General features: G+C 50.7%; 1 protein-coding gene across 1 annotated transcript in view; it reads left to right on the top strand.

Annotated features, from left to right (window-relative positions):
* PPFIA4 (PTPRF interacting protein alpha 4) overlaps positions 1–24,700 on the top strand; it is a 190,259-nt gene that overhangs the window by 94,374 nt on the left and 71,185 nt on the right. The window contains exons 3-5 of the mRNA XM_039537315.1: positions 18,484–18,585; positions 19,628–19,792; positions 21,998–22,072. Coding sequence (XP_039393249.1) covers positions 18,484–18,585; positions 19,628–19,792; positions 21,998–22,072 — 342 coding nt within the window. The remainder of the gene's footprint in view (positions 1–18,483; positions 18,586–19,627; positions 19,793–21,997; positions 22,073–24,700) is intronic.

Here is a 24,700-nt window from a genome sequence, read left to right as displayed (position 1 = left end):
ATGCTGGTTCTGGTGGGACCCAACTGAGAGTGCCAATTCAGGACAAATCGCTTAAAACAGGGCAGTTACAGCCCAAGGCTGGGGTTTTTCCACCTCTAAGGCAAACCAAATCAGCCAGACAAAGAGGACTTTGGTCTCACCCCACTGGCTAACCACAAGTCACACGCAATTTCCTTAGACACTCCAGTTTTCTAGTATCACCACCAGTGTCACTTGTTATGGGGACAAATGGTTATGAAAACCAATACCCCAGTAAAAGAAAAAAGGTTCTCCTGATCCCAAAGGACAAATATACAAATCAGATCTTGCCCACAAATCACGCTGTTGCCAATCCTTTAGAATTTAAAATCTAAAGGTTTATTCATAAAAGGAAAAAAGATATAGATGAGAGCTAGAATTGGTTAAATGGAATCAATTACATACAGTAATGGCAACGTTCTTGGTTCAGGCTTGTAGCAGTAATAGAATAAACTGCAGGTTTAAATCAAGTCTTTGGAGTACATCCCCAGCTGGGATGGGTCATCAGTCCTTTGTGTAGAGCGTCCATCTGTAGCAAAGTCCCTCCAGAGATAAGAAGCAGGATTGAAGACAAGATGGAGATGAGGCATCAGCCTTTTATAGCCTTTCCAGGTGTAAGAACCTCTTTGTCCTTACTGTGGAAAATTACAGCAAAATGGAGTCTGGAGTCACATGGGCACATTCCTGCATACTTTGCTGAGTCTCAAGGCGTATCTGCCTTCTTCCAATGGGTCAGTTGTGTAGCTGATGGTCCTTAATGGGCCATCAAGCAGGCTAGGCAGAGCTGACACCAACTTCTCTGGGGTGTCACCCAGAAGCACAGCATAAGTTTGAAACATAGTATAGAACCAATATTCATAACTTTAACTACAAACATATAGACAGCATAATCATAACCAGCAAACCATAACCTCTCTATAGACCCCTTTTATACCAGATTTGGTGCCACTACAGGACCTTGGTTGCAACCATGTTCTATATGGTCCCAGTTCAAGTCAATAAGGTGACAGGAGGTGCCCCCGCCTTACCCCACACAGGCACAGCCCACTGGCACTGGAGCCAATGAGGCAGGCAAGGAGGCTGAAGGTGCTGTAGGCTAGGAAAAGCACGTTGTACAGCAGCAGTGGCAGCTTCCCCTACTCTGCAAGCACCAGGGGTGGGGGGCTCAACCCTAGGCCCGCCCATGCCACCCCTTCTCCCAAGCCCCCACCCTTAACCCGCCTCTTCTTCTCCCCTCTCCCGCTTTATTCTGTACGCCGCGTCCTCGCTCCTCCCCCTGCCTCCTGCCTGCAGCAATCAGCTGGTTTGCGGCATTCGGGAGGCAGGGGAGGGAGGAGGAGCCTGCGCGCCAAGTCCTCGCTCCTTCCCCCCTTCCTCCTGAACGCCGCAAGCCACCTGATTGCCATGGGCAGGAGGTGGGGGGAGGAGAGGGAAGGCGCTGATCTGCGGGGTCTGCTGGCGAGCAGGAGGCGCTGTGGGGCGGGGGGCGTATTGGAGCTGATGGGGGGCTGCCAGCTGTGGACAAAGCAGGCAGCCAAACAACATTATAGCGAAGCATTGCACAACTTTAAATGGAGCATGTTCTGTAATTGAGCAGGGACTTAAGATCTAAACAACATTAAGCGAGAGGACGTTAAGTGGGGAGTTACTGTACAGCTTTGAAACTTTACTGTGCAGAAGAAAAATGCTGCTTTTAACCATCTTAATTTAAATGAGACAAGCAAAGAAACAGTTTTCTTACCTTGTCAAACCTTTTTTTATAATTTCCCTTTATATTTTTAGCAGTTTACGTTTGACACTGTACTGTACTGTATTTGTTTTGGGGTTTTGGTCTCTGCTGCTGCCTGATTGCATACTTCTGGTTCCAAATGAGGGGTATGTTGACCGGTCAGTTTGTAACTCTGGTGTTGATAACGCTGAGGTTCTCCTGTATAGTGTTGGCAATGCTACACCAGCGGCAGCGTCTCTTTGACCTTGTCTCTCAGTCTAGCCCCCTGGTTTTCAGCTCCTACCAGCCAGCAGAAGGAGCCAGCCTGTCTCCTGGCTCCGGTCAGCACCACCGACCGGGCCATTAAAAGTCCGGTTGGTGGTGCTGTGGTGCTAAGGTGGGCTAGTTCCAACCTGTCCTGGCTCCGCGCTGCTCCCCCGAAGTAGCCAGCAGGTCCGGCTCCTAGACAGGGGGCCACGGGGCTCCGCGCGCTGCCCCCGCCCCGAGCACTGGCTCTGTACTCCCATTGGTTGGGAACTGCAGCTAATGGGAGCTGCGGGGGAAGTGCCTCTGGGTGAGAGTAGCGTGTGGAGCCTCCTGGTCCCCCCCCGCCTAGGAGCCGGACCTGCTGGCTGCTTCGGGGCGCAGTGCACAGCCTGCCTTAGCCCCATTGCGCCACTGACCGGGACCACCCAAGGTAAGCCTGTGCTCCAACCCCAACCCCCAACTACCTGCCCCAGTCCTGTGCCCCCCCAAACCTGGAGCCCCATCTTGCACCCCAAACTCCTCATCCCTGGCCCCAGCCCAGAGGCTGCACCCCCAGCCGGAACCCTCACCCTCCCTGTACCCCAACCCCCTGTCCCAGCCCGGAGCCTCCTCCCGCATCCTGAACCCCTCATTTACAACCCCACCCCAGAGCCCTCCCCAGCTGGAGCCCTCACCCCTCCTGTACCCCAACCCCTGTCCCAGCCCAGAGCCTCCTCCTGCACCCTAAACCACTCATTCCCAGCCCCACCCTGGAGCCCGCACCCCCAGACAGAGTCCTCACCCCCTCCCGCACCCCACCCCCGTGCTCCAGCCAGGGCCGGCTCTAGGTTTTTTGCCGCCCCAGGAAAAAAAAATGTGGCTGCCCCCACTCCCCAGCCCTGGGCTCTCCCTCCTCCCACCAGTGCCCTCCCCCACCCACACCCTCTGCAGCCCCAGCGCTGGGCTCTCCCCCCCACCCCACCCGCACCCCCTGCTCCCACAGCCCTGTGCTCCCCCCACCAGTGCTGACTCCGCCCGCTCCCCCTTGCCTCCAGCCTATCCAGGCTGGCAGGGTCGTGGTAAGCAATGGGGCTCCCGGGCCACGCCTCAGCCCAGGGTCCCTCCAGCCAGGGCTCCTGCCTCCAGGACCGGCGGGACCCAGGAGGGCAGAGCCGGGGGACTGCCCTGGCAGGGGGCTGAGGAGCCAGGGCAGGGTAGCCCCAGAGGGAGTGGAGCCTCGGAGAGTGGGACGCGGGTCCCGCACGGCAGCACCCCGCCCTCTATGGCCCTGCTGCTGCTTCTGGCCGCCCTGTGGCATCTGCAGACGGCTCCGTGTGCCCCACGGGGCAGCCCCCGGCCCGAGTGTTCCCCGCTCAGAGCCTGCCCGGCCCAGCCACAAGGTGTGGGTGCTGCTCCCCCAAGGCGCGAACCGCGGGTGCCCCAGGGCACCCTCTGTGCACGACACGCTGCTGCTGCCAGGGCTGGCTCTAGGCTTTTGCTGCCCAAAGCAAAAAAAAAAAAAGGTGTCCAGAATGCCACCCCAAGACCATGCTTGGTTTGCTGGTGCCCAGAGCCGGCCCTGGCCCCAGCCCAGTGAAAGTGAGTGAGGGTATGGGAGAGTGAGCCACTGAGGGAGGGGGAATGTAGTGAGTGGGGGTGGGGCCTCTGGGGTGGGGCGGGGCTAGGGTGTTCAGTTTTGTGCAATTAGAAAGCTGGCAACCCTACCCCCAGTGGACCGCCTTCTCTCCCAGGTGGGACTGCCGCCTGTGACATACAAGGAACTGGGATGTCTAGGATGCTCCTGAGCCCAGCTGAGCACCCTGGCAGATGTCCCTGGACAGCAACCTCAACAAAGGCTTGATTCTGGGGAAAACCTGGACGGGGGCAGCCCTGCTCCCAGGGTCAGTTCTGTGCCCCATGCCAGCGGGGAGAGCAAGCACAGCCAGGCCTCTGGGGCAGCGAGGGGCCTGAGGGACAGTGTCCATGTGGAACAGCTCAGGAGAGGAGTTACCCAGTGCCCTGTACTGCCAGCTCAGCCATGTGAGTATAATCCGACCCCCTCAGTCCCCCACCCCTGTGGTGGCTGGGCCAGTACAGAGGTTGAGGCTCCTGCTGCAGCCTTGGCTGACAGAGCTGGGTCCAGCTCAGGCAAGAGAGGCTTGTGCTTTAAGAACCACAAGGTTGGTCCTGGGTTCACGCCCCACAGCTGACGATCCACCCAGGGGCATGAGGAGGGCTTGCTTGGTCAGCAGCAGCAGCTCCCCAGAGGCCAAGACCCCAGGTCCTGCATGGCAGTGAAGGGGCTCCTACAGAGCGCAGTGCCATCCACCCGCAGGGAGGAGCCACGTGGGGACCTGGGGCTGCAGGGTGTGGCAGCACCTCGCACCAGTGGTTCTCTCTTCTGATCGTGGCAGCAGCAGGACCCAGCAGTGCAAATCCAGCCCTGTGGGATGGCACAGACTCGGGGCCCCTTCCAGCCCAGGAGGTGGGCCGGCACACATCCTCCACTGTTCACTTGAGCATTACAACCCTCACCTGTCATGTTTTCTGAACAGGTGGCAGTGCCTGGGAGTCAGGGATTAAGTCCTGTATCTCTGCAGAGAGCAGGCTCATAGGCGAGTGTTCTGGGCATGAACAGAGCCCCTTTGGCAATATATCCTCTTATGCGTCTACTATGTTCCCTTCATCCATTGCTGTTATTACTCCTGTTGTATTACCGCAGTGCCAGGTGAGATCAGGGCCCCATTGTACTAGGCAGAGTAAGAGACAGTCCCTGCCCTATATAGCTGTGTGTCTACACAAAGCACACAGTAAGTGGGAGGGGAAACTGAGGCACATTAGAGGGCCATGACCTGCCCATGGTCACCCAGCTGGTCAGTGGCAGAGCCAGGAAGAGAACCCAGGTCTCCTGGTTTGTCTGGCAATTCCATGCCACGTATTGCTCGAGGTTGCGTTGTCCCCTAGATGTGTTTAGTTTTCTCTTAACATTTATTCTGCTGTGTTCCTGGGCCTGGGTGTTAGACTGAAGTGATGAAAAACACCAGAGCCAAACCTTTCTTTTGTTTGAGATTGGCTCCTCTTTGAACCTCATAAGGAAATGGCAGAATATACTGCCCCAGACCTGCAGGGCTCCAGTGGAAGAATGAGAATGCCTTAGAGGCTGTCTGAGGCTTAGAACTGAATGAAAGTTTCAAAGCCACAGTACAGATGGCTTTGGACAGATTCCTTTTCTAAATGTTCCATTCCCCCATATAATGCCAAGTCAATAGCACTGATTTCCCAGAATAAACAGCCTCCCTGCCTCTCCTTCTCTTTACAACGCAGGCCTGTCAGAAACAATCATTCCAATTAGGGGCCTGAAATGAGATTAATCACGCAGATGGATCCAATTTATTCCTCGAGTTCCATTGCGGTACTCGACTCAAAGCGCTCCTGCCATGAAGGGATGACGGATTTTAGCTTTGCTTCAGAAACACTGTGCCACGTTTTCCTTCGTGCTACAGGCAGTGCTTGGAGACAGAGAAGATGGCTCCTGTTTGATGGATGCCTTCCTAAATTTTGTGTCTTAGCATTGCAAGTTGTATCCTTTCCTGAGGGCCTCTCCTGTGTTCTCAGGAATCTGACTAGGGGTTTCTGCACTTTAAATCCGCCCCTGACATCAGCAAACCCTCAGACCAGGGGCCCAGAGCGCTCTGAGGAGCAGCAGGCCCATCTTTCCACACCAGCTAAGGTTCGATTCCATCGCAGAGGGGGATGAGCTGTGACGTGCAGAGCCCTTACTGCTGGTCCATGGAGAACGCTCCTTGCAAAGAAAGATCTTGGGAGAGCGGTAAAAACTGCTTGAATAAGACAGAGCTGCCAGCCCACTAGAGGCTGCTGCCCCCTTGGAGAGGGAGGAGAAGAGAAGAGATTGGAGATAGTAAGTAACAGGAATGGAACCACTAGTGGGGCTGGAGTTGCCCCAGCCACCAGTGGGCTGGGCTGCCGAATGAGAGAGGAATGTCAGGGACAGGAGACCTGGCAGCTGGAGCAAGGGATGAGAAGGACCAGGCAGGAGGGCAGCATGTGCAGGGGGAAGGGAACCATAGAAGCTTCTAGAATCATAGACTATCAGGGTTGGAAGGGACCTCAGGGGGTCATCTAGTCCCACCCCCTGCTCAAAGCAGGACCAATCCCCAACATGCACAGGAGCCGGGGGGGCAAACGGAGTAGCACAGATAAGAGGGGAAGAAATTAACTTTTTTTTTCAAACAGGACAACACACGTATTGCTTTGGAGACACTGAACAAAAACCTCGGGGTTGCCCTACTATCCCTTCCCTCAGCCATCATCTGCTGAGATTGTGTCGGGGTGCGGCCAGCTGGAGAACGGGATCGCGGGTGGGAAGCGTCCACCAGATGATCGCTCTGTTAAGACGGGGTCCGTGCTGGAATGTCTGAGGTGCTGGCTAGAGAACTGGAGCCAGGGGCCTGATGCTCCCTCTGCCCTGCACCTTGTTACTGACACCTGTGCAGTGCGGGTGGGAATCCGAATGGGTGCGCTTTGCTTGGGTGTCTGTGACAGACAAGGGCCTTTGCGTCACTGTGAGTTACTGTAGGATGGGTGACACACCCTGGGCTGCCATTATAGGGAATACAGAGAAATGGGCTGGCGTGAGACGATCCTTCGCTCGTATCCATCTATTGCTCAGTTGGAGCTAAGGAGCATTTCCCTCTCCCCTGGGACTCTGGTCCCAGGGTGTTTGGGCAAGCGGGTGGGAATTGTAGTATAGAAAAGCAGATAAGTTGATACGCTGCAAACCAAGACTTAACCTGTGTTCAGTGGGCTCCTGCTTCGTTCATTACACGCCACCCAGCCTGTCCGCAGGGGGCCCAGATTCTCTCTTAGCTACGTTGGTGTAAATCTGGATTTATTGCAGACTCAAACTGAGACCGAGCTGGGCCCAAAACAAGGCCCATATCTGCGAGAGCTCTGGCTAATTCAGCCACTGCAAACCACTGAATGAGACAAGGGACCTGTGGGAACGATGGAACATGCTTGTGTAGCTAAGGACTGCTGGGCCAGAGCCTCAGCATTGACTTCAGCAGAGTTACACCAATTTACAGCATCTCGAGGTGTAGCTATATCACAAAGAGTATGCCCAAAGAGGCAGAGTTAGGGTTGTGCGGGCAGCCTTAACTTTGGCATCCTCTGACTTGGAAGTACTTTGACTTGGCTTTCTTAATGTTCTTGTCTAGATTAAAAGTTAAGGCCATACGGCTGGAAGGGACCCTTCAGGCAATCCCATCATATCAGCCTGTTCATCAGTACATCAAGCTCCATCTTATACCCAGTTATGTGTTTGCCCCCACGACTCGTATTGGGAGGCAGTTCCAGAACCTCCCCAGTTAGAAATACTCTTCTAATTTCCAGTTTAAATGTATTTGTGGCCAGTTTATCCCCGTTTGTTCTGGTGCCAATGCTCTCCGTTAGCTTCAGTCGTGCTTCTGCCTTGCTGGTGTTTGCCCCCTCCCTCCCCATATATTTATAGAGAGCAATTGGGCTCCCCCCTGAGCCTTCCTCTTGCCATCTCCTCTCATCAAACAGGCTCTCCGTCCCTAGCAGCCCGTCTCTGTACCTGCGCCAATTTGACTGTAAATTGGTTTAAAAGGCAATTTAAACCGGTACGAAACCCCTTTGTGAACACTGTTAATTAGATTTAAACAGGGCTTATAGTGATACAGTGTAACTCAGTAAGGAATTGAGTTAAACTACAGTGCTGAGAACCAGGTGGAAACCAAATTAGGTGTAGCAGCACAGGTTGCACCAGTTTCATAAAGTCATAGACTTTAAGGCCAGAAGGGACCATCTTGCCTGCGTCATGCACGCGTCCTGCAGATCACTGGACAGAGAACTTCACCCGGGATTCCTGCATCCATCCTAGAGCTTGTGGTCGAGCTGGAGATGTAGAAAAGAGATGTTCAATCTTGATTTATAAACTTCAAGTGACAACGAATCCAACACATCTCTTGTAAGGTTTTTCCAAGGATTAGTTATAGGGCTGTCAAGCGATTAATTGCACTGTTAAAAATAGAATACCATTTATTTAAATAGTTTTGGATATTTTCAAATATATTGATTTCAATTACAACACAGAATACAAAGTGTACAGTGCTCACTTTATATTATTATTTTTCATTACAAATATTTGCACTGTAAAAAAACAAAAGAAATAGTATTTTTCAATTCACCTCATACAAATACTGTAGTGCAATCTCTTTATCATGAAAGTTGAACTTACAAATGTAGAATTATGAACAAAAAAATAACTCCACTCAAAAATAAAACAATGTAAAACTTTAGAGCCTACAAGTCCACTCAGTCCTACCTCTTGTTCAGCCAATTGCTTAAACAAGTTTGTTTACATTTGCAGGAGATAATGCTGCCTGCTTCTTGTTTACAATGTCACCTGAAAGTGAGAACAGGTGTTCTCATGGCACTGTTGTAGCCGGCATCACAAGATATTTATGTGCCAGATGTGCTAAAGATTCATATGTCCCTTCATGCTTCAACCACCATTCCAGCAGATGTGCGTCCATGCCAATGACAGGTTCTGCTCGATAACGATGCAAAACAGTGCGGACCGATGCACATTCAATTTCATTATCTGAGTCAGATGCCACTAGCAGAAGGTTGATTTTTCTATTTTGGTGGTTCGGGTTCTGTAGTTTCCACATTGGAGTGTTGCTCTTTTACCTCTTCTGAAAGCATATTTGCACACCTCCTCCCTGTCAGATTTTGAAAGGCACTTCAGATTCTTAAATCTTGGGTCGAGTACCATAGCTATCTTTAGAAATCTCACATTGGTGCCTTCTTTGCGTTTTGTCAAATCTGCAATGAAAGTGTTCTTAAAATGAACAACATGTGCTGGGTTCTCATCCAAGACTGCTACCACATGAAATATATGGCAGAATGCAGGTAAAACAGCAGGAGATATGCAATTCCCCCCCAAGGAGTTCAGTCACAAATTTAATTACAGCATTTTTTTAACGAGCATCATCAGCATGGAAGCATGTCTGAATGGTGGTCGAAGCAAGAAGGGGCATATGAATGTTTAGCATGGTGCAAGGAATGGCGGGAGCTGGGAGTCCTGGTGCCACAGGTGAAGAATACAGATCACACTATCATCGCTCCAAAGCTAGAACCATGCTGGAGACAACGGATGCCATGCGTTGCCAATACGTGGAAAACCTGAAATAGAAGCCGGACCAGGGCAAGGCGTTTGAGGTGACTTGCAAGTGGGACGCCAGCAACCACTTCCTCCCCAGGGGCAGCTTCACTCGATTTGCCAACTAGAGGTTCATCCACAGGGCCCGGCTCAACTGCGTGCTGCTGAACTGAGCTGTCCGCCACAGGAATCGGGACAAGTGATGCAGGAAGTGCGGCTCTGCCAACGAGAGGCTACCTCATGTCCTGTGTAGCTGCAAGCCCCATTCGAGAGCTTGGCAGCTGTGACACAACATCCAAGATCTCCTGGCCAGAGCCATCTTGCCACCCATGGGGAAGGTTGCCGTGAACTCTGCCATCCCCAGAACCAACAGCCAACTGCGACCGGGCATCGTCATCACCAACGAGGACCAGAAGAAGATCATCATGGTGGATGTCACAGTGCCGTTCGAGAACAGGACCCCGGCCTTCCATGATGCCCGAGCTTGAAAGGTAGAGAAATATGCCCCTCTGGCCAAAACCTTGAGAGCTAAGGGTTACCAGGTCCAGACACATGCACTGATCATCGGAGCCTTAGGCGCATGGGACCCCAGTAACGACTGAGTGCTGAGAGAATGCGGAATTGGTCAACGCTACGCTCGGCTGATGTGGCAACTTGTGGTGTCGGACGCCATCAGGTGGTTGAGGGACATCTACATAGAACACATCACTGGATGTCAGCAATACCAGGAGGGATGAGCTGGAGTGCCGATGAGAAGTGCGGTCAGGAAAGTAACAAATACTGTTCTCATGGATTGTATTTTCTAAATGGACAACCTACCTAATTCTCAGTTACTGAGGGACAATCTCCACTCATTGATATATTTTGCTTTCCACAACCAAATCTCCATACAGCTTTTCATGAGTGATGTACTCGAGTATTCGGAGTCTAATATCTAAACTGTATTGTTAAATCTTTTCACCTGAATTCGGGTTATTGCTGATTATGCACTATATGTATCTTCTGACTTTAAAAACAAACTTTGTATTTGTGGATAATCTAAGCACTGTACCCAGATGTACAGACACTCTTTTCCCAACCTATGTATTATATAATTTTTTAACATTAGGTTTAATAACATTTTTATATCTCGTACGTAAATACCTTGCAATGCCAGCTGCAAAAGTGCCATGGAAATGTCTGTTCTCACTTTCAGGTGACATTGTAAATAAGAAGCAGGCAGCATTATCTCCCATAAATGTAAACAAACTTGTTTGTCTAAACGATTGGCTGAATAAGAAGTAGGACTGAATGGACTTGTAGGCTCTAAAGTTTTACATTGTTTTGTTTTTGAGTGCAGTTATGTAACAAAAAAAATCTACATTTGTAATTTGCATTTCATGATAAATAGATTGCACTACAGTAATTGTATGAGCTGAATTTAAAATGACTATTTCTTTTGTTTCATTTTTACAGTGCAAATATTTGTAATAAAAATAATATGAAGTGAGCACTGTACACTTCGTATTCTGTGTTGTAACTGAAATCAATTGAAGTATCACTAGAGGAGGTCTTGGAATTAATTGATAAACTTAACAGTAACAAGTCACCTAGACCAGATGGCATTCACCCAAGAGTTCTGAAAGAACTCAAATGTGAAATTGCAGAACTATTAACTAGGGTTTGTAACCTGTCTTTTAAATCAGCTTCTGTACGCAATGACTGGAAGATAGCTAACGTAATGCTAATATTTAAAAAGGGCTCTAGAGGTGATCCCGGCAATTACAGACCGGTAAGTCTAACGTCAGTACTGGGCAAATTAGTTGAAACAATAGTAAAGAATAAAATTGTCAGACACATAGAAGAACATAAATTGTTGGGCAAAAGTCAACATGGTTTCTGTAAAGGGAAATCGTGTCTTACTAATCTATTAGAGTTCTTTGAAGGGGTCAACAAACATGTGGACAAGGGGGATCCACTGGACATAGTGTACTTAGATTTCCAGAAAGCCTTTGACAAGGTCCCTCACCAAAGGCTCTTACATAAATTAAGTTGTCATGGGATAAGAGGGAAGATACTTTCATGGATTGAGAACTGGTTAAAAGACAGAGAACAAAGGGTAGGAATAAATAGTGAATTTTCAGAATGGAGAAGGGTAACTAGTGGTGTTCCCCAAGGGTCAGTCCTAGGACCAATCCAATTCAACTTATTCATAAATGATCTGGAGAAAGGGGTAAACAGTGGGATGGCAAAGTTTGCAGATGATACTAAACTGCTCAAGATAGTTAACGCAAAAGCAGACTTTGAAGAACTTCAGAAAGATCTCATAAAGCTAAGTGATTAGGCAACCAAATGGCAAATGAACTTTAATGTGGATAAATGTAAAGTAATGCACATTGGAAAAAATAACCCCAACTCTACATACAATAGGATGTGGACTAATTTAGCTACAGCTAATCAGGAAAGAGATCTTAGAGTCATCATGGATAGTTCTCTGAAGGTGTCCACGCAGTGCGCAGCAGCAGTCAAAAAAGCAAACAGAGTGTTAGGAATCATTAAAAAAGGGATAGAAAATAAGACAGAAATATCTTATTGCTCTTATATAAATCCATCGTACGCCCACATCTTGAATACTGCATACAGATGTGGTCTCCTCATCTCAAAAAAGATATACTGGCATTAGAAAAAGTTCAGAAAAGGGCAACTAAAATGATTAGGGGTTTGGAACGGGTCACATATGAGGAGAGATTAAAGAGGCTAGGAGTTTTCAGCTTGGAAAAGAGGAGATTAAGGGGGGATATGATAGAGATATATAAAATCATGAGTGGTGTGGAGAAAGTGAATAAGGAAAAGTTATTTACTAGTTCCCATAATATAAGAACTAGGGAAAAAAACAGGAGTACTTGTGGCACCTTAGAGACTAACAAATTTATTTGAGCATAAGCTTTTGTGGGCTACTGATGCATCTGATGAAGTGGGCTGTAGCCCTTGAAAGCTTATGCTCAAATAAATTTGTTAGTCTCTAAGGTGCTACCAAGTACTCCTGTTCTTTTTGCGCATACAGACTAACACGGCTGCTACTCTGAAACCCGTCATAAGAACTAGGGGCCACCAAATGAAATTAATGGACAACAGGTTTAAAAGAAATAAAAGGAAATTCTTCTTCACACAGCGGACAGTCAACTTGTGGAACTCCTTGCCTGAGGAGGTTGTGAAGGCTAGGACTATAACAAGGTTTAAAAAAGAACTAGATAAATTCATGGCGGTTAAGTCTATTAATGGCTATTAGCCAGGATGGGTAAGGAATGGTGTCCCTAGCCTCTGTTTTGTCAGAGGGTGGAGATGGGTGGCAGGAGAGAGATCACTTGATCATTACCTGTTAGGTTCACTCCCTCTGGGGCACCTGGCATTGGCCACTGTTGGTAGACAGGATACTGGACTGGATGGGCCTTTGGTCTGACCCAGTATGGCCGTTCTTATGTTCTTATGTAATATATTTGAAAATGTAGAATAACATCCACAAATATTGAATAAATTTCAATTGGTGTTCTTTTGTTTAACTGTATGATTAAAAGTGCAATTAATTGCAATTAATTTTTTAATTGCGATTAATTTTTTTGAGTTAATCACATGAGTTAACTGTGATTAATCGACAGCCCTAGTTAGTTATCCTCAGAGGTAAAAATGTGTCCTTCATTTCCAGTCTTACTTCATTTAGCTTCTTCGTCCATGATCTTGTGCTTAAGTTGCCTCTTAGTCCCGCTAGTCTAAAGGACCGAGCACCATGGGTCTCTCATGGGTTTTCCAGCCCTCGGATCATTCCGTAGCTCTTTTCTTGCACACTTTCCATTTCTTCAACATCTTTTTTGGAAGTGTGGACACCAGAACTGGGCACAGTGTTCCCATACTGGTCTCACCAGTGCCATATATGGAGGTAATACTAGTTCTGTGAAGCCCCGGAAGAATCCCTAGCTTTTCTATCACGCTTTTCATCAGTGGATCTCAAAGCACTTCATATTATCCTCATTGGGCGGAGAGGGAAACAGTGAGCCAGGGAGCGGGTCCTTGGGGCTCTGTCTGCCTAGTTATGCTTACCTGCACTTTGGGTTTTAATACGAGCCATGAAGATTTGAAATGTCTGGAGCTGCCTTTTTCTGGGGATCCCCTCCCAGGCAGGTCTCCTTATGGTTAGTTTCCAAGCTCTGTTTATAATCATTCTTAATTTGAGCCACTATTAGGCCTCCCTGTTTCACTTTCTAATCCACTTATAGGTATCCCTGCTTAGACTGGAAAGCTTATGGCAGTCCAGCCTTATATACATGAGCTGAGATCTACAGTCAGAACAAGATCTGGCACACGGTTCTCTAATCTGCAAGGGCTCTCGGCCAGCAACAGAGTTACTCTTAACTCTACCCTCAAAGAAAGGGGAAAAGAAAGGAAAGCAACTTGACCACCTTATCGGTATTCCCAAGAGTCAGTCGCGGGATGGGCGCAAAAGGCCAAGTTCACAGTGGAATCTGGCTCCAGTGAAGTCACGTACGTTACGCTAATGTAGACGCCCCTAGCCTTGCATCCCCTTATGATCACCTTACCTGCCCCCCCTCTGAATTTGGCCCCCTGAATCTCAGCCCCAGGGAGTCTCAATGGGTGTAACTTGCCTGCCGAGGTGCCAGAACAGGAGTGCAACAAGTAAAGGGACTACCTGGAAGGTGTAAATTGGTGCATGGTGAAGTAGCCCCCACCCTATTCTGATTTCCACCTTCTCACATCCTCAGTGGGTCAGATTTGGAGGTGATCTGTATATGAGGATGATGCACATTAATATAACCCGCCTTTTCCTCCCTGGGTAACTGGGGAGCAGGCAATGCTTACCTGTATGCCCAGGCGCCTGATGTTGTCAACAGTAAAGTGCCAGCCCTCTGTGGAGAAAGAAGTGGTTCAGGACTATTTAGAAAAGCTGGATGAGCACAAAGCCATGGGGCCGGATGCACTGCATCAGAGGGTGCTAAAGGAGTTGGCTGATGTGATTGCAGAGCCATTGGCTATTATCTTTGAAAACTCATGGCAATCAGGGGAGGTCCCGGATGACTGGGAAAAGGCTAATGTAGTGACCATCTTTAAAAAAGGGAAGAAGGAGGATCCAGGGAACTACAGGCCAGTCAGCCTCACCTCAGTCCCTGGAAAAATCATGGAGCAGGTCCTCAAGGAATCAATTCTGAAAGTGATCAGGAACAGTCAGCATGGATTCACCATTGCCTTCCATGATGAGATAACCGGCTCTGTGGATGAGGGGAAAGCAGTGAACTTGTTATTCCTTGACCTTAGCAAAGCTTTTGATACGGTCTCCCACAGTATTCTTGCCAGCAAGTTAAAGAAGTATGGATTGGATGAATGGACTATAAGGTGGATCAGGTTTGCAGATGACACTAAACTAGGAAGAGTGGTAGACATGCTGAAAGGTAGGGATAGGATACAGAGGGACCTAGACAATTTAGAGATTGGGGCAAAAGAAATCTGATGAGGTTCAGTCAACAGTGTGCCCTTACTGCCAAGAGGCCCAACGCATTTTGGGCTGTGTATAAGGGGGCATTGTCAGCAGATTGAGATTGTTTAGTCTGCAGAAGAGAAGAATGAAGAGGATGGATCTAGACTGTCCTCTGTGGTACCAGATGACAGAACAAGGAGCAATGGTCTCAAGTTGCAGTGGGAGAGGTTTAGGTTGGGTATTAGGAAAACCTTTTTCACTAGTATTTTAAGGTCAGGCGTACAAAGCCCTGGCTGGGATGATTTAGTTATCTTGGGATAGTGATGGCTGGATCTCTGCTGCAGTCCTCTTACTTGTAAAGGAAATTAAAACTGGCCGTGGCTAATGGACCTGAGCTCATCTTTGCAATGGGTCTAAATCAAACCCCCCAATTCTAAACAGTCTACTCTTACACTAGAGTGAGCACATCTTTGTGTGCACTCTTCTGGCTTTCAGGTTCTGGATGTTCACAGTGAATCCATCTAGCCAAGGCAACAAGGGGCAGAACAACTCTAAACTGGGGTTAGGGTTAGACTGGAGTTGTTTTAACCAGAGGTCAACAACTACTTTGGAGAAGAGGCGGAATGATCCTGGGCACAGCAACAGTCTCTGCTCTGGCTCCAGGGAAGCCACCAACAGCTTCTGAGGCTCCCTATTTGGTCAAAGGCCCAGCAGGCTCGCAGCAGCAGCTTCTGGTTTCCTAGCAGCAGTGTAGCCACAGCTCCTGGCTTGGACAGAGCTCCATCAAGCAGTCTCCACTCCTCCCCCAAAATGGAGGACACTCAGAGGCAGTCCCTGCACCAGAGTCAGCAGGAGTCTAACTGGTGTCACTTACACCCTGGAGGAGCTGGAAGAAGCTGAGAGTTACACCAGCTTAGACTCACCTGAGTTTGGCCCAGGGCCGTGAGTAGATGCACCAATCCCTGGGGAGATGCACTGCTGCATTGCTGAGTGCTCAAAGTCCACATCTCAAACTGCACCCAGAGAGCCATCGGCAGCCAGTGCAGAGCCCGGGGCCAATGTGCTCACAATGACACGCGCTACTCAGTTTAGTATTTCTCTCCACTGGTTCAGTTTTTATGCAAAGTGGCCAAGCAGACCTAACGAGAGCTGCCTGGGCAAATGCTGCTCTCCTGGGTGCACAGTGCAGCTAAGGAACTGTGGAGACAGCCCCTGTTCAATGCTCTCTAAGCTGTTTCTAAATGCTCGGCTAGTGTTTAGACCCTCACTAAAGCCCCCCAGATTCTGCCCTGTCTGCGGATGCCTGATTTACTGTGATGTACTGATGGGTGCTCAGTGCAGTTCAGACTTTCTTGCTCTTTTGATCCTCTGCTTCCAGCCCTTAGACCTGACGTGGTTATTTCTCCCTGGTTTCTCCAAATGCTGCTGCTGCAGAGGCAGACACCTAGATTGTCAAATGCAACATATTGAGCAAAGGTGGCTCAGAGTGGGAATCTGGGACTTAGGAGACCCAGGTTCAGTTTTCTACTATGCCACAGCCTCCCTGTGTGACCTTGGGTGAGTCACTTCCCCTCTCTGGGTCTCAGTTTCCCATCTGTACAATGGGGATTCAGCACTGCCCTGCCACACGGGGTAAAAGTTGCAAGGGCCTTGGATACTTGAAGGCCATAGAAGTACCTTAGACCGGACATCCTGCATGGCACAGACAGGTGTAGGAGGCTGGTGGGCTGGGTTGAGTGGAGCTGCTATGAGACACATGCTCCAGCACCACTTGTCCTATGAGCCCTGGAGCTGCTTCCTGTCTAGACGGCGAATGGGGCTGCCTGCATTTCTCTCGGGGTGAGCAATGTGAGTGCCAATTGAGTCCTCCCGGGGGAGAGCATTTACTGCAGGGGAGCCAGGGAGGCGGGTGAAGAACCTGGAGATGTTGGAATCTGAACCAAGAAGAGCTTGTGGTGGTTCCATTATCTCTGGAGAATTGTTCTCCACTGTTGGTAGAGAGGAAGGCTAGACAGGGCAGGGGAATCCCCCATTAACTCTTTCTCTGTGTGACGCCCAGGGTTGGACCCTTGGGGAAGCCACCTGATGTGCTGAGATACCACTGAGTCTACCTATTCTGCCAGCCTGGTCCCCCTTTAACCTGTCTTGCCAAGCCAGGCCCTGAAAACCTCCTCTAACACACATACACACACAGGCAGGTCCACACCCAGCTGAAGACTCAGCTCTGGGAAGACTCAGCTTAAGGGACTTGCTCCAGCACTCAGATGTTCACCTCCCTTGGAGTGCAGACCCACAGGTATATTATGAAATCTGCCTCCTCCCTCAATGTGGAGGAAGATGTGCACAACTTCTCCCCCCCCCCCACTTGTTAGAAATTACAGACACTGGGTTATATTCTAAATAAAACAAATGTTAACTACAAAAGGCAGATTTTAAGTGGTAAAATGGGTAGCAAACAGAACAAAGCAGATTACTAAGCAAATGAAATCAAGCATGCAAACTAAGCTAGTTTCACTAAAGCAATTGGTTACAAATAGCATTTCTCACCCTAGATATTGTTGCAGGCAGTTTCCAATGTTACTGTGGTTCAGAGTTCCAGTTATTCCTTTTCAGACTGGACCCCTTTCTCAGTCTGGACTCCTCCCTTGCCTTCCCTTCTGCAGTCTTTCTTCTTGGGCAGACAGGCCATGGAAAGGAGGAGCCCCGTTTGCCTTCCTCCCCACCCGTAAATAGGATTTACATAAGGCAGGAATCCTGTTTCCCAAACTTGACCGCCCCCCCCTTCCCTCACAATGGAAAGTTACAAGAAGTCCCAGGTAATGTTTTAGTATCAGGTGACAAGACCACCTGATTCTGTAGGATCACAACGTCCATGAGTCAGGGGCAGTATGGAGGATCCACAGGCAGGCCAGGCTTTTCACAGTCCATTGTTCTTGCTGATGGGCCATCCACCCTGTCTGGCTTTTCCATTGTTGTACCTGAAGTGTTAGCAGTGAGCGTCACCCAAAGTAGCATAGCTGCAATACAGATATAGAATCAATATTCCTTACTTCGGATACAGAAATGATACAGGCACATGGGATAATCACATTCAGTAAATCAGAACCCTCCCAATGATACCTCACGTGAGCCATCCGGCATAAAGTACATCTCAGTTATGTCATATTCCTATCATAAGCGTATTTTCATAAGGAATATGGAATGCAGTGTCACACTCTGCATAACCTGAGCCCACAGGCCAGCTCAATTGTAAATTCTGGCCAGAGCACGTACAACAATCCCTGGAAGTCAGGCTGATGCAGACGGCAGGGGCTCGCCTTACAGGGAGCATGCGGAGCTAGTGTTATGGGGCTGTACTAGCTGCTGGTTGGTTAGTGGGTCAAATGTAAGGTGATGGTTTTAGCCTAAAAAGCACTACACAGTTGGGGATTGATAGCTGGCCTCTCTCCCTGCTGCAGTCATGATGAGTGCGGCGGAGATCTAGGACCCCCCTTGGTTTAACGGCAGGGTACCCAGCAAGGCCCGTTTTGCCCCTGGGTGTCTAAAGACGGTGGAGTCCCACAGAGGCAGTCATTTCTGGAGGAGGGTGAAGGTTTGCTCGGGAAGGGGCTGTCTGTCTGGTTGAGCTGAGGATGGTGTTTGGCTGGGAGTTCGCTCTTGGCATCATTCTGGCGGTATTGTGGTTTTAAACCATGTCAGAGGCCCCCAAAGTAGCAGATTGGGACCTCGCTTGTGTCCTCCTCATACATCAGTCTGAAGAGATACGCACCAGGACAGTGCACCTCCTCTCGGGGCAGAGCCCAGCTTCTCCGCTCACCATAGCATTGTGCCTTTTTGCAGGAGTTTGCCACGCTGACGAGAGAACTCAGTGCCTGTCGAGAGCAGCTGCTGGAGAGGGAAGAGGAGATTTCAGAGCTGAAAGCCGAGCGGAATAACACCAGGGTAAGTCACAGGAAATAATGTCCGTCCCTGGCCCTGAGACCTGACTGCGTCTAAGTCTATGTGAGCTGAGGTGCTTATTAAAAACCCCAGTGGTTCCCAACTCTGGGACTAACAATACCGCTGAGAGCTAGGCAGAGTGAGAGCAGTTGCTATGCAAACCCCGTGCTGTCTTTCTCCCGTGCATTTACGCTCTGGTTTGTAGCGGTCTGGGCAAGCTGACGCAGAGAAAGCGAACCTCTCTGGAGTTTGTCCCCTAGGGACCTCCGTAGGCGGGATCTCATTCTGTACGGCTTGGGAACAGAACCCCCCCATCATTTCTCTACAACCCCGTTAAGTTCATACTGGTTACACTGCAGTATATGGACTGCCATACGGGCTGTTCTGACTGTCCTGGATCCACACACAGCACTAAAGAGGAACCTTAGTCCTATGCTCCAGAAATCCCTGCTGGTCCCTGGGCCCTGAGCTTTGCTAAGGATCTTCACTCTGCAGCAGCCCCTCAGCTCAAACGACCCTTCCTCTCTCAGCACTGCTGGGGCCTGAGCTTGGGGGAGCAAAGATGCCGTGCAGCAGAGATCTGGGCAGTGTGGCCTTTAGCCGCACGGTGTTTATTTTCAATGGCCGGGGTGAGGTGAGCGTGCGGTGGAGATTTTGTGGCTGTGTTTGCTGGCCGTTTACCGTACGTTTTCCCCAGGTCTGAGCATAAGGCAGGGTGGGTGCTCCATGCATCGTGGGAGAGATCTCCAAAGGCTTCCGGGTCTTTGCAGCTAGGTGAAGAGGGGTCTCCAGATCTCCCTCCCCAGTAATAAGTGGGTTCACGTTTGTAGCCTCTGCTGTGCGCTGGGCAGACGGTAAAGCATGTGCCTGGCTCTGTGCTGTGGAGCTGGGTTGGTCGCCCAGACAGGGGCTGCCGTGTGTTGTGCCACCGTGGCCTGTGCTCTGGAACTGGGCAGGAAAGAAACGGCCTGTCCAGCCCCCCGGGCTGAGACGGGAGAGCGGGGCCACGGGAGGCGGTGAAGGCTTCTCCCTCCCTCTCTTGCAGCTCTTGCTGGAGCACCTGGAGTGCCTGGTCTCGAGACACGAGCGCTCGCTGAGGATGACGGTGGTGAAGCGGCAGGCTCAGTCCCCGTCCGGCGTCTCCAGCGAAGTGGAAGTCCTCAAAGCGCTGAAGTCGTTGTTCGAACATCACAAAGCACTGGATGAAAAGGTGAGCTGTGCCGCAGAGGGGCCCGGAGCCAGCTGGGGCCCTGCCCCCTTCCCATAGCCAGCTGCCCTGCACCTGGGACACTCTGTATCCAGCGCTCTCGCTGGCCCTGCCTGGCTAGCATCCAGCCCCCTCCCTCTCTGTGTTCGTGGATGGAGAAGGCTGGACTTGAGGCCTATGGGAAGGCAGGTCCCAGAAATAACCCTCAAGCCATTCCTGTCTCCACCTCCTTTTTTTTCTCCTGTGCAAAGCAGAACCTCCTTGTCTCTAAGCAGCGGGATGTCTTTCCCTGAGTGGGACCGCAGGGATCTCTGCAGTCCTGTGGGGCATAATGGCAGCGAGATCACCCTCCCCTTGGATTTTTATCCAGAGCTCTCCTGGCAGAAGTGGGTCAGCCAGAGAGTTGCAGGCGTTGGCTTGCTTAACACAGTGCTTCCGAGCCACTTGCACTGTGCAGCGTCAGCTCCCGCCTTCCCTGCATACTGCTTGTGCTAGGGACGGACGGGCTGGCAGAGCCTACCTGCAGGGATCCCTCCTGTCTCGTTTTAAATGTCCTGGAAACCCTGTCCCGTGAGAAACCCATCCACAGCCTGAAGCCCCTCGCTCACAGGAACTGATCCTGTAAGTGTCTGTTTCTCAATATCATCTCGTTTCCTCTGACTGTGCCCCTAGTATTATCCTAAACGACCTATGCCCATCCGAGAGATGCTGCTGCCCAGATTATCTCTTGGCCAGGCTAGGCGGGTTCAGCTCTTTGCTCTGTCCTGACTGTCCTTGGCACTCCCCCAAGCTGTGGCCGACTTTCTGGCAGCAAGGTGCCCAGCTGGGAGCTCAGGAATGGTGCTAGACCTGCTCAGAGGGGCCTCCTGCTGCTCCCTGGTGGGTCAGGGGGCAGACTTTTATCTTGGAAACCTGGGCCTGTCTCAGCATTGTCAGCGGCTGTGGGGAAGCAGAGGAGCAGTTTGGCTCCTGGGGTGGGGGATTTGGGAGGGTTCAGATAGCTGTGGGGGCTCAAGGTCATGGCAGGGCTCAGCAGTAGGGGGATCAGGTTCGGGTTGGTCATCTGGAAGGAGTTGGCTCATCTGAGAGCCTTGGTGTCCTGTCCCTGCAGGCTGAAAGCCAATGGGCCGCCATCAGTGCTCAGGCTGTGCCGCTCCCATTGGGGACCTCTGCCAGCTGGGGCTGCTCTAACCTGGCCTGGGGCAGAGACTCAGAGACATCATTGGTGGCTGGTTCTTGGCTTCTCCTCTTCTGGCCTGCAGAGCCAGCACCCGTCCTGCTCTCCCAGGGGCTCCCCCAGCAGGCAAGTGGGCAAAGGAGCCGTCCAAGCTGCTGTCTCCTCTCCCCTGCGATGATGCAGCAGCTGCCCGAAGCACTGCTGGTTCCGCCCAGAGCCCAGGGGAGCTGGTAGCGAGGCAGTGACCCTATTACACTGTAGCCACAGGCCTGGTTCAGGTTCTTCGGAGCACAGCTCCAGGGCACAGGCACAGTCCAGACTCGCGTGTAAACATCCCTGGGAACGCCGCTGGCTGGGCGCCCTGGTGAAGCGCTCGGCTCTTGGAAGGTAGACGGGATTAGGCTGGGGTGCCTGTCAGTGGTGTTGGGACGCTGACCCCTCCCGCAGTGATACCCTGGCCCCGGGCGCCTCTCTGCTCGGCCCCCAGGCTGCCCCGACTCCAGACTGCTGCATGCTGCGGACAGACGGCTAGGGGTGCTGGCACTGGCAGCGCAGCTCTCCCCGGAAAGCCAACCCAGGGAGCCTGGAGGTGGGGAGAGGAGGAGAATTAGCAGGGGAGAGGGCTGGAGCCAAGTGGGATGGGAATAGCCCACTTATATAGACGGGACAAAATCCTGGGCCCTGTCTGAGCAGCTGGGGCTCCTGGGCAGCCTGGTGATGAGACGCCTTGTATGCTGCTCACACAGCGCCGGGGGAGGGGGATCCGATCTGATGCCCATGCTCAGCCCTCAGTGGAAAGGCACCGTGGGAGAAGCATAGATTTGAATCTCTCAGTGACCCCCCCAGGCTTTCCTCCTGCAGCCATTTCCGGCTCTGGCCCGTGGCTGATGATTGGCAGTACCATGTTGCTACGGAGTGATCCTGGGTCCCAGCACGTGCTGGGCATGGGCAGGGAGTCGGGCCAAGTCGAGGAGTCAGCAGTGCCCACCCAGCTAAGTAACAACCTTTCCCGTTGTCTCGAACGCCTGCAGGTGAGAGAGCGCTTGCGAGCCGCCTTAGAACGAGTGGCAACCTTAGAAGAGCAGCTGGCGAGTGCCCATCAACAGGTAAGAGGGGGCTTCGGGATCCTTCCCCGGGGCCTGCGGGGCCTCGTCTGCTACCAACATTGTGCTGGGCAGCCGTGTGCTTCCTGCGGGGCTGGAACCCCTCGCTGCAGCCGAAAGAAACACTGACGCTCCTCCAGGCCCCTTTGGTACAGCCCGGAGCTGCAGGCATCTGATCGGACAGTGAATCTGTCCACTCGGTGGCAGAGGCGCGACTCCTGCCGGTAACCCCATTCGATCTGTGAACTCCAGGAGAGCGACCAGTCTTCATCCTCTTGAAGGAAGCTCCTGGTCCTTTGGCCTGTGTGTCTATGGGTCTGTCTATGCTGTGCTCAGAGGTGTGACTGCAGCACGGGTAGACCTACCCAAGCTAGCTGCGACCTAGCTAGCTCAGGAACCAACCGCAGCGAAGCCCCAGCAGCCCGGCCTTCCATATGGGCTGTATAGGCACAGCCTGGTCTCTGGGTATGTACTTGAGTGGCAAGTCCGTGCTGCCACAGCATCACTGCTATTGGGATTGGCACTAGCTAGATCTGCGTGTGCTTTTGTCACGTCTCTGATTGCAGCGTGGGCATCCCCTGGGCAATGAATCCAACGCTAGAGGTGGGATCTTAGACCACATCTGAGAGCAGAGAATGGGGCTTTCTCTCCTCTTTCAGACTTGCTGCTCTTTCCCTCATTTGACCCTATGGACAGCCAGCCACCTTTGGCCCTCTCTCGCCCACCGGCTCCTGGCCTTCCTGCGGGGAGAGAACCATTCCCGGGACTTGGCCCCCCTGGGCCACCATCCTGCCACAACAATAGCAGGATGAGGCCTCTGCTCTGTGTGACTCACTGGCTCACGAGCATGGGCTTGTGCTGTGTGGCGCTGATCACTAGAACTGCGTGTGCCTCTGAGCCAGCCTTCTCCTGTGTTGCACACCAGGGTGCGCATGGCCGGCGCTGGCCCAGGTTCCTGAGGCTTGTGCAAAGGAAGGTGCTGGGAGGCTTTCGGGGACAGAGAACTGTTCTCACGGGATGGGCTCCACCTGAGTAGGGAAGGAAATAGACTTCTAGGAAGGAGGCTGGCTCATCTGATCAAAAGAGCTTTAAACTAGGTATTGGGGGGAGACGGTTGGGAGATGTCCAGGCACTCTCCACGCCAAATTTAAACATTGAGAGGGAGGACAACACGATAAGAACGGATATAGCCAGAGGGAGGGGTTTGGACATAAGGAAGAGGCGGGGGGATGGATACTAGACCATTAGGTCATACTGGTAGTACTGTGTCCCTACCAAATTGGGTACCAAAGGTGAGAGAAGCCAAACAGCAAAAATTAGGATGTTTGTTCACCAATGCGAGAAGCCTAGGTAACAAAATGGAGGAATTGGAGCTCCTGGTCCGAGAATTGAAACCGGATATCGTAGGAATAACCGAAACATGGTGGAACGGTAGTCATGACTGGAGTACAGGTATGGAAGGGTATGTGCTGTTTAGGAAAGACCGAAACAAAGGTAAAGGTGGGGGAGTAGCATTGTATGTCAATAATGAGGTAAACTGTAATGAAATAACTAGTAATGGAATGGATAATACGGAGTCTGTTTGGGCAATGGTCACATTAGGGAAGAAAACTACTAGAGCCTCCCCTGGGATAGTGATTGGGGTGTTCTATAGACCGCCGGGATCTAGCCTGGATATGGATAGAGAGCTCTTTAATGTTTTTAAGGAGGTAAATACTAATAGGAACTGTATGATCATGGGAGACTTTAACTTCCCGGATATAGATTGGGGAACAAATGCTAGTAATAATAATAGGGCTCAGCTTTTCCTAGACGTGATAGCTGATGAATTCCTTCATCAAGTAGTTGCTGAACCGACGAGGGGGGATGCCATTTTAGATTTGGTTTTGGTGAGTAGTGAGGACCTTGTTGAGGAAATGGTTGTAGGGGACAACCTTGGCTCGAGTGATCATGAGCTAATTCGGTTCAAAATAAATGGAAGGATAAACAAAATTGCATCTGAGACTAAGGTTTACAATTTCAAAAGGGCTAACTTTACTAAATTAAGGCGACTAGTTAGGGAAGTGGATTGGACTAACATATTTAGGGATCTAAAGGCAGAAGACTCCTGGGATTATTTTAGGTTGAAGTTGCAGGAGCTGTCAGAGGCCTGTATCCCGAGAAAGGGAAAATGGTCCGTAGGTAGCAGTTTTAGACTGAGCTGGATGAGCAAGCGTCTTAGAGGGGTGATTAAGAAAAAACAGAAAGCGTACAAGGAGTGGAAGATGGGAGGGATCAGCAAAGAAACCTACCTTCTTGAGGTCAGAGGGTGTAGGGATGCAGTGAGAAAGGCCAAAAGCCGGGTAGAGATGGACCTTGCGAAGGGAATTAAAACCAATAGTAAAAGGTTTTTTAGCCATATAAATAGGAAGAAAACCAAGAAAGAAGAAGTGGGACCGCTTAAAACTGTAAACAGAGTGGAGATTAAGGATAAACTAGGCATGGCACAATATCTAAACAAATATTTTGCCTCGGTCTTTAATGAGGCTAATGAAGGACTTAGGAATAGTGGCAGAGTGACTGATGGGAATGAAGGTGCAGGGTTGGAAATTACAGTATCCGAGGTAGAAGCCAAACTTGAACAGCTTAACG

Source organism: Mauremys reevesii, linkage group 4 (assembly GCF_016161935.1).
Source record: "Mauremys reevesii isolate NIE-2019 linkage group 4, ASM1616193v1, whole genome shotgun sequence".
NCBI classification, from domain to species: Eukaryota; Metazoa; Chordata; order Testudines; family Geoemydidae; genus Mauremys; species Mauremys reevesii.
The sequence above is the reverse complement of the archived record's forward strand: the minus strand, read 5'-3'. Positions and strand labels throughout refer to the sequence as shown.